The sequence below is a fragment of the Anabas testudineus genome, chromosome 6, assembly GCF_900324465.2.
Source record: "Anabas testudineus chromosome 6, fAnaTes1.2, whole genome shotgun sequence".
Classification (NCBI taxonomy): Eukaryota; Metazoa; Chordata; class Actinopteri; order Anabantiformes; family Anabantidae; genus Anabas; species Anabas testudineus.
The window spans coordinates 494,412-502,656 of NC_046615.1; the positions used below are offsets into that span (position 1 = coordinate 494,412).

General features: G+C 38.9%; 1 protein-coding gene across 1 annotated transcript; it reads right to left on the reverse strand.

The window, feature by feature from the left end:
- Nucleotides 1-5,920: 5,920 nt before the first annotated feature.
- On the reverse strand, nt 5,921-8,245 carry LOC113165201 (cytochrome c oxidase subunit 8B, mitochondrial). The gene is made up of 2 exons (XM_026364560.1): nt 7,977-8,245; nt 5,921-6,228 (listed from the first exon to the last, which is right to left on the reverse strand). The coding sequence occupies exons 1-2, from the start codon at nt 8,082-8,084 to the stop codon at nt 6,133-6,135; spliced, it is 204 nt and encodes a 67-aa protein (XP_026220345.1). The 5' UTR covers nt 8,085-8,245; the 3' UTR covers nt 5,921-6,132.

Sequence of the window (8,245 nt, forward strand, 5' to 3'; positions counted from 1 at the left end):
GTATAATGTCTTGTCTTGTTTTTTTGGGGGCAAATTTGTTGGGGAATATCTTTATTTGAAAAAACTGAACACTCTAGTGACACTCTGTAATGTTTTCCCATGTTTCCCCAGCTGCTTAGTGATTATTTAAACTAAGTTGCTGACACCTTCATAATCAAATAATTTTTGTTGATCAGATCTGACAGGATTGTCATTTCACAGTGACATGTTACAGTGATAGATTATTTTGACATTAGCGACACACAAACACCATTTAATTCCATTTATATTGAAGTTGAGGCCTAGATTAGACAGCCCTGGGCTAAAATTTAGCTGTAGGCATCCCAGGTTCCCGAAGTTAGTTTATTTACAATTCACAGAATCTGCATACTCTAGGAGTGGTTTATATACAGTGCTCACAGTGACAGTTACCTGAAGAGTTTGGGATGCACTGGAAAGTCAAAGCACCACAGCAAAATGTTGACTGACCGAAACTAATACAATTTCCAACCCTTGACGTCATGAAACGATTTGGCATCTTTACTTTTTCTTTAATTGATTCCCATGAGCCACTACACGACATTCCTGTGTTCCTGTTAAACGTTAATTGCTTTGTCAACATGTAGTTTAGCAAACTCCACTCAGTTTGTATGCTCCTTTTCCAAAAGTGGGCTCGGTAACACAAAAAGTTAATAGGAATTATCCTAAAAATATATTAAAAATAAGGAATTAATGCATGTAATACCATCTGAAATATCAGAACTTCAGAAGAGTTAACAGTATTTCATGCATGTGTTAATGCAACAACAATACCTTCTTTGACTTCTGTCTTCTTCACAGTCAGTGGTGCTCAAGTATTCTGTTGTGTTCCAACAATTGTAATCATCATTATCTTAGCATTACTTTATCATGACTTCTTCATGTTTGTGGCCTTCCTAAAAAAGTAGGTACATGCTCCTTTTATTTTCTTTTTCTATATAAATAGCATGATTTCTCATTGCATTAAATTAAATGTATTGAGCATGGAGTGGGTTCTTTTAGTGTTTTTCAAAAAAAAAAAAAAACGGTTAAATGAACAGTGTTTGCTTTTTAAAGTGCATTACACATTGTCAAAAGAATGTAATCAAGAAGAAATGATAAAGTAATGCTTTGTCATTTCTGACATATAAAGACAGGCCAACATGCGCACTCACATTCACCCTTTTAGAGTCACTAATTAGCAGTGTCTTTGGACTGTGGTGTGAATAATGTCCTCATAATTAACATTTCTTTGTTGTAGCATTATTGATTTTTCACGTATTCTTAACTATAAAGTTTCTTCCCGTGTTGTCTCCCACGAAGATCACTTTCATTTATAAAGCCATGTACAGTGAGCTTCTCCTGGACACTGAATATTAAGCGCAACTTAAAGTTGTCCATGGTTATTTTTACTTCTGTTTAGTCTGGCCTCGTGGTCATAGGAGTCTAAAGCTACTTGGAAAGGGCCTTGAAACTTTTAATTTGTTTTGGATGTTTATTTTGTCCCATATCTCCTCAGACAACTTTCTTGTTTCTCTTCTTTATATTGTTGTGTTGATACAAATCAGCACAATGAGGACTAACTGTTCTCACTGCAGCCCACTTACTTTTGCCTCTCACTTCTGAGAGGTACCAATTATTTTGTTTAAGTCAAGGTTAAGAAGATCTTTATAGAATAAACAAAAATTGAGCCTGTTTCTTTTGTCGTTTTATGGCAAACCGCAGGCACATGGGTTAATTTGGTTCATTTAAGTACGTTTCAGGAAAAGCCGAGCATTGAGGGGTTGGGGAATGAACAGTATTTAACACGTCTTACATACAGCCTTAGATAGGGTTAAAATCCATGTTCAAGGAGCTACTTAAAGGTGTGGCTGATTTTTTAACTCAAAGACCAAACAAATACTCCCCTCCCAGTGCTTGTTCAGTAACAGTACAAAACTCCAGACTCCACTCCTCTCTTTACAACCTGCACAGCAGTGACATTTACATTTAGCAGACACTTTTATCCAAAGCGACTTACAATGGTAGGCGTGAGGCCACAGCTGGGATTTAAACCCCAGTCTCCCACATGGAAGGCAGTGATGTTACCACTACACTAACTAGCCACAACAGTGACAAGCTAATTAGCAAGGAATTCTGCCTTCATGTTTTTCAACTCTAATATTAACATTATTAATCTTATTATTATTGTTATTATTATTATATGCTTGGATGGACAATATTGGCATTTCAACAGACAGTTCTGCAGGCAGATGTCCTGGGAATGGTCCGTGAGATGGTCCATGATTCAAGAAATCAGGGGATTGACAACCTGCATGATTTTTAATTTCTCTTCCAGCAGTACAGGCCGGATGGTGTTAAATGCACTGGAGAAATCAAAAAACATGATCCTCACTAAGCCCCCAGGCTTGTCCAGGTGGGTGTAGGTGTGATAGAGCAGATGTATGATAGCATCATCCATTCCAAGTTGGGGTTGATAGGCAAACTGGAGGGGGTCAAGTAAGGGTTTGACCAGAGGTCAGAGGGACTCCAGGATCAGTTTCTCAAAAGGCTTTATAATATGTGAGGTCAGAGCCACTGGTCTGTAGTCACTGAGGTCACAGGTATGTGGCTGAGGAACACAGGCTGAGGAACACAGGCTTTCAGTATCATTGGGCTGATTCCATCTGGCCCTGAAGCTTTTGTGCGGTGAGGCCTGTTCAGCTCTCTCTTCACCTTATCTGCTTAGAGGGACATCATGTGGGTGGTGGCTGAGTCATGTGAGGGAGGGACTGAGGAGCCCGCAATGTAGTGCAGGGGATGTCCTTGATGACCAAGGGCTTGTTAGGAAAGCAGCAAATAGTTTTTGTGGGTACGTGTGTGTCCTGTGAGTAGATATGGCCACATTTGCAGTAAATATAATTCAACCTTCCTGAGGTTGCAAGCTTTCACATTAAACATCTGATGAGCTACAAATTTTTCCCTTACATTGATGTGAGTGAAATTGTCAAACTGACAAGGAACACTTTAAACATAATCTGTTGTAACACAGCAATATCATAGCTATTTTATTTCAGTTTTTATCAGTAAAAGGAAAGGAAGTGTTGCAAAACAGCTTTATAATGATGCTGAATTTACTGTAATGCTGAGTCCCAGCTATGCAGATGTTACAGCTGAGTAGAAAACATGGCAGGGAAGGAGAACTGGAGCCTCTGACTGACAATATTGTCCAATGCTTGAAGAGCTCCTGCAGCCAACCAACAAAAACCTTCCTTGCTAGAATAGTAAGCCATCTTGAAAATGCAGTAATCTTGAATTTTCAAGTGCACCAGTGGAGATGAGGTTGTACAGTTGAAATAGTTTGAAATCAATTAGGAAGTTTTTGAAAGCAAAACTAATTTATCACATCAAGTTTATCCGAAATACAGAGTTGTCATTGTTCATATTGTAAATAACTATTGTAACGGGAAACAGCTGTCTTAAAAGTATTAGTTACATACATTTGCAACCACGATAACACAGCTGAAGAGATATCTTTTTATGAAAGACATAGTTATTCCTATGTGCCAAAAAAGTTGTCTGGTAGTTTACATTGTTGTGAATATAAAAGAGCACCTTCCATTTACTGCCTGCTATCAGGGGAATCACCTGAGTCTTTTCTGTTAGCAACAGCGCAAAGGTGAACTGCCGGCTGGCTAATCAGTACATAAGGTTGTGTGTGTGTGTGTGTGTGTGTGTGTATAAGAGAGAGAGAGAGAGAGAGAGAGAGAGAGAGAGAGAGAGAGAGAGAGACAGAGAGACTATGCAGCTAAGAAAGAGAGATTAGAACCCGCTTTAGGGTTGTGGGGGAGCAGGAGGCAGGGTACACCATGTGCACCATGTGATCCACATACAGACATGGACAAAATTGTTGGTACTCTTTATTTAAAGAAAGGAAAACCCACAATGTTCACTAAAAAAACCTTAAACCTGACAAAAGTATTAATAAATAAAAATGTACCGGTACTAAAAGTTAACTCATGACATTGCTTTTGAGTTGTGGTTCAACAGAAGTTTAAAAAAACAAACTAATGAAACTGGCCTGGGAAAAAAGTTATTATATCCCCAGTAAAGTAAAAAGAAAATTGTTAAACTGAAGTGTGTCCTGTAATTAGCTTCACACATGTCTTCAAACTTGTAATCAGTCAGTCTGCCTATTTAAAGGGTGAAATGTTTGGTATCACGGTGTGTTCCACACTGAACCACAATGGACCACAGGACGCTAAGAAGAGAGTTGTCTCAGGAGATTAGAAAGAAATTCCCCCAAAATACAACATATGCAAAGAAAGTTTAAATACAAACAAAATTGTGAAAAAATTGTGTTTTTTTTTTTATGATCAGCCCTGGACCAGCAGAACAGCAACTCAAGAAAATTAAATTAATGCAATTTAAACAAAACTACTTCAAATATTGACAATACAAAATTAATGAAATCTGCATGTAACATTAACCAATTATGCATGCTAAACAAATAAACCTAACACACAAATGTGTTGCTTTCTTTTAATTATAACAACTGGAACCCAAAGACAACCAAACTGAGCTTAAGATAAAATTAAGGGTGAGTGAAACATTACCAAATATATGGTGTGGACCAAGGCTGCGGCCATCACAACAAACAACAAAGCTGGGAGAATGTCCTTTGGACAGATGAGACAAAACTGGGCACAGGGTGTCTTAAATCTGTGCAAGGTACAATAAAATCTCAAGACGGTGCTGCCCAGTGTCAGAAAGCTTGGTCTTAGTCACAGGTCATGTGTCCTCCAACAGTTAAATAACCCAAAACACAGCTAAAAATGCCTAAGAATGGCTCAGAACAAAACATTGGGCTATTCTAAATTTTGCCTTCTATGAGTCACCATGGAAATCACCATGTAAATCCTATTGAACATCTGTGGAAAGAGCTAAAGCATGCAGTCTGGAGAAGGCACCCTTCAAACCTGAGACAGCTGGAGCAGTTTGCTCATGAAGGGTACCAACAATTTAGTCCATGTCTGTAACAGTTAACCTAACAGCATATCTTTGGACTGTCGAAGGAAGGTTCTGGTAGGTACTGACCACTGCATGTAGGGAACAACTCCCGGGTCTGCAGTTTGGGTCAGTTGCTCTGACCCAGCTTTAGCCATCAGAGTTTGGTCCTTATAGTCCTCCAGAATCTTATGCTGCATATTCAACTTACTTAACCACCCATTAACACATTCCACATGATTTTTAGGTACATTCCTAAAAATGATTTATTAGGAAAGGATGTGTATGTCAGTAAGTATGAAGTGTTGTGTTTTTTTTTTATACCTGTATTACAGTTTGTTTTTTCAATTGATAACAAGCATTGGTCGATACTTAAACTACATTTTTCAAAACTACACACAACAAGTCTCACTCAGGAACCCTGTCAGTAGTACACTGAACTATAAAATACTAATAACAGAGAACATTACATAAGACATTTTGTCTTTAAAATTTAAATGTTTTTTTTTTTTAGATAAATTAGTATTATATCATAGAATAAGATATTTTCACTTTATTTTTGTATTAAATATTTTATATTGTATTATATATAGTAACAGGAATTAATCAGCAATGCAGCAGTTTGCTTCTATTCCATTTATAGATTCTGTTGTAGGCCATTGTTCTCTGTTTGGCTGCAACCTTCAACCAGCCTCTCTTAAAGAGAGTCCATTATTCACCACATGGTCAATAATTGTGGCCTTTATCTCATCAGAGATCACAGCTCTTGGTCTTCCTCTTCTTCCTCTTCCTGATACTCTTCTCTCTCCACCAACCTGTGTTCTTTGTTCTAAAAAATAAATTAAATAAAAAACACGCCACCCTCTTCTCTGTTAGTGAGCCAAACATTAGAATTTGAATTAAAGTGAATTCTGAAAGCTCAAATACTGCACACACCTTTATACACTGACAATGTTTTTATTGATAAGAGGTTAACAGGTGCACAAATGTACATTCACAGGTCAGAAGTGCACAAACAAGTGAGAAGCAGAAAACTGGGATCTGCTCTCAAGACTGAGAGCTAAAGGGAGAGTGGGCTGGCTGCTCCAGTCTGCATCTTCATCTGGGCTGGAATGATACTGTGTCCTTCCGTTTCTTCTTTATCCTTCTCTATTTGTTCTTCTTGTAGTCCTCCAGGTGAGCCAGTACCCAGCTGGAAGGAGCCAGGATGGCCATAAACAGGGCCGTCATAGCTATGGCCTGTTCCTGAGGGACGCACACAGACACAATGAGATGACTGACTTCAAATCATTTTTGCAGCATATGAGAACACCTTTTTTCCTCTAATGCACACTCTGATGTAATGTAAATTAATTAGATGAGGGGAAATGAAGAATAGTGGCAAATACAGTGTATATACATTATATATTAAACTCTGTCCACAGTAGCAGGTGTTAACTGAATAGTTAAAGAGCTTCTCTTTACTATTTTGTGTGGGAAATGCAACTGATGAGAGGAATGACAAACATAAGCAAATATAGCAAATCGATATAGTCATACTTTTTACTAGACTGCATATAAGGTGATCTAAATTATGATATGAAGAATGTGTTTTCTTAGAGACTTCTAAGACTTATGATCCTGATGTTTCAGTAGAGTCCAGATGCCCTGATTAAACTAGTGCAAAATTTCAATCAACTGTCTGAGCACTAAGAGTTCTGCTCTTTGTCCTGATAGTTAAACTAAATATAGTCTATACTGTATTCTCTGTCATCGTGTTTGGCGTTGGAGCAAACATGTAGTCCTTCACAGACAGAGAAATGAAGCACAGCTGATATGGCAGCATGATGAATGTGCTGTGCGTGTGGCACTGGTACTGGGGCATAAGCCTCATGTGTGATAAAGTTATATGAAGAAAAAAAAGAAACATTTCTATTTGTATTCTATGTGTCAGAGCTCAAGGACACACACTGGCTGTATCTCAAGTCAGGTGCTGTATCCTTTGATTGTTACATTAGTATAAGTATAATAAGGCTGTCCCATTTAGAAAGCTCCTTCAAATAAGTCAAGTAATGCAGCATTCTTGTATGGGGTGGATCTTTTACAGCCAAGGCTATTCCAAGATTCTTCCTGATCCTTTAAAGGATGTGGCTGCTGAATAAGAGTCGGCTACAGTGTGTTTTGGTGTAAACACTGCATACAAACATGTATCTTAGATACTACAGTTTATCTCGAGTTTTAAAGAATATTCATGTGTTTGTCCAAAACCTTTTTTCAAATTCTCATTGCATCAGTTTAATCTTAACAAAAGCATAATAAACTACTACTACTACCTAATAAACTACTACTACTTTTCACACAGTATTTAGGAACTGATACAGTGGTTAATCAGGGGACTGACATGTGAAGATCGGTTGTACAGTAAATTGTATACTAACTTTGGGCCCACTGTGTCTGACTGTGTTCAACGTCAAGGTCACACACACACACACACACACACAGGCACCTTCTACAGGACGCGCTCTCACACAGTGGCTGCACAATATTAAACTTGAAATAAAACTTTAGCTGACCACTCTGTTCCGATGTAAACGGTGCTCAATGTTAATACTAACTTCTGCATTTCCGATCTTGATTTGGTCTGATTGATAGGCTATTTGTGTGTGAGCTGACCGACATGTGTACGTGTCGGAATTAGGCGGAATCATGGCGAGATTCTGACGCACTTGTCCAAAGTGTTAAGATATCTTTAAGCACACTGGGAGGAATAATACGTTTAACATTCTACACAGATAACTCATCCGTATTTTTAGTATGTGAGAAGCAAGAAAATGTAAAGTCCAGAGTAATGAAGGAAAAAAGCGCCTTGCAGGTGAGACTGTGCTGCGTCATGACAGGTGGCAGATGTGCTGTGACGCACAATAAGAGCTGCAGATGAACGATGAAAGCTTGGACTAAGTTCCAGTTTGGGATGAAGATCAGCTGCAGTAGTCCGAGAGTGGACATGAACTCACCCCTGCAGTCACAGTGTGTTTGGCAGGTTTGGACGTCACGTTAGCCACAGGGACCAGCTGAGTCCTCAGCGCGCTCCTGAACAGCCGGGAGACAGTGGGCAAGGACATAGCGACGCTTCAGTGGTTCTGATCCGAAGGACTGGACGAGGACGAGGACGGGGACAGGACAAGAACTAGTCTTCCGTTATTGACAGCACTGTTTTTCCTTTCACTCTTCTCTCTACGTGCCACTACGTACTGCGTGTGTATGCGCGCGCGGGCGTCAGTGA

What these genes read in the sequence shown, in the direction of transcription:
- LOC113165201 (XM_026364560.1), bottom strand. Translation starts at nt 8,084, where the DNA reads ATGTCCTTGCCCACTGTCTCCCGGCTGTTCAGGAGCGCGCTGAGGACT. An exon ending in AACACACTGTGACTGCAGGG is followed by an intron (nt 6,229 to 7,976) that starts GTGAGTTCATGT and finishes TGCGTCCCTCAG; the next exon opens with GAACAGGCCATAGCTATGAC.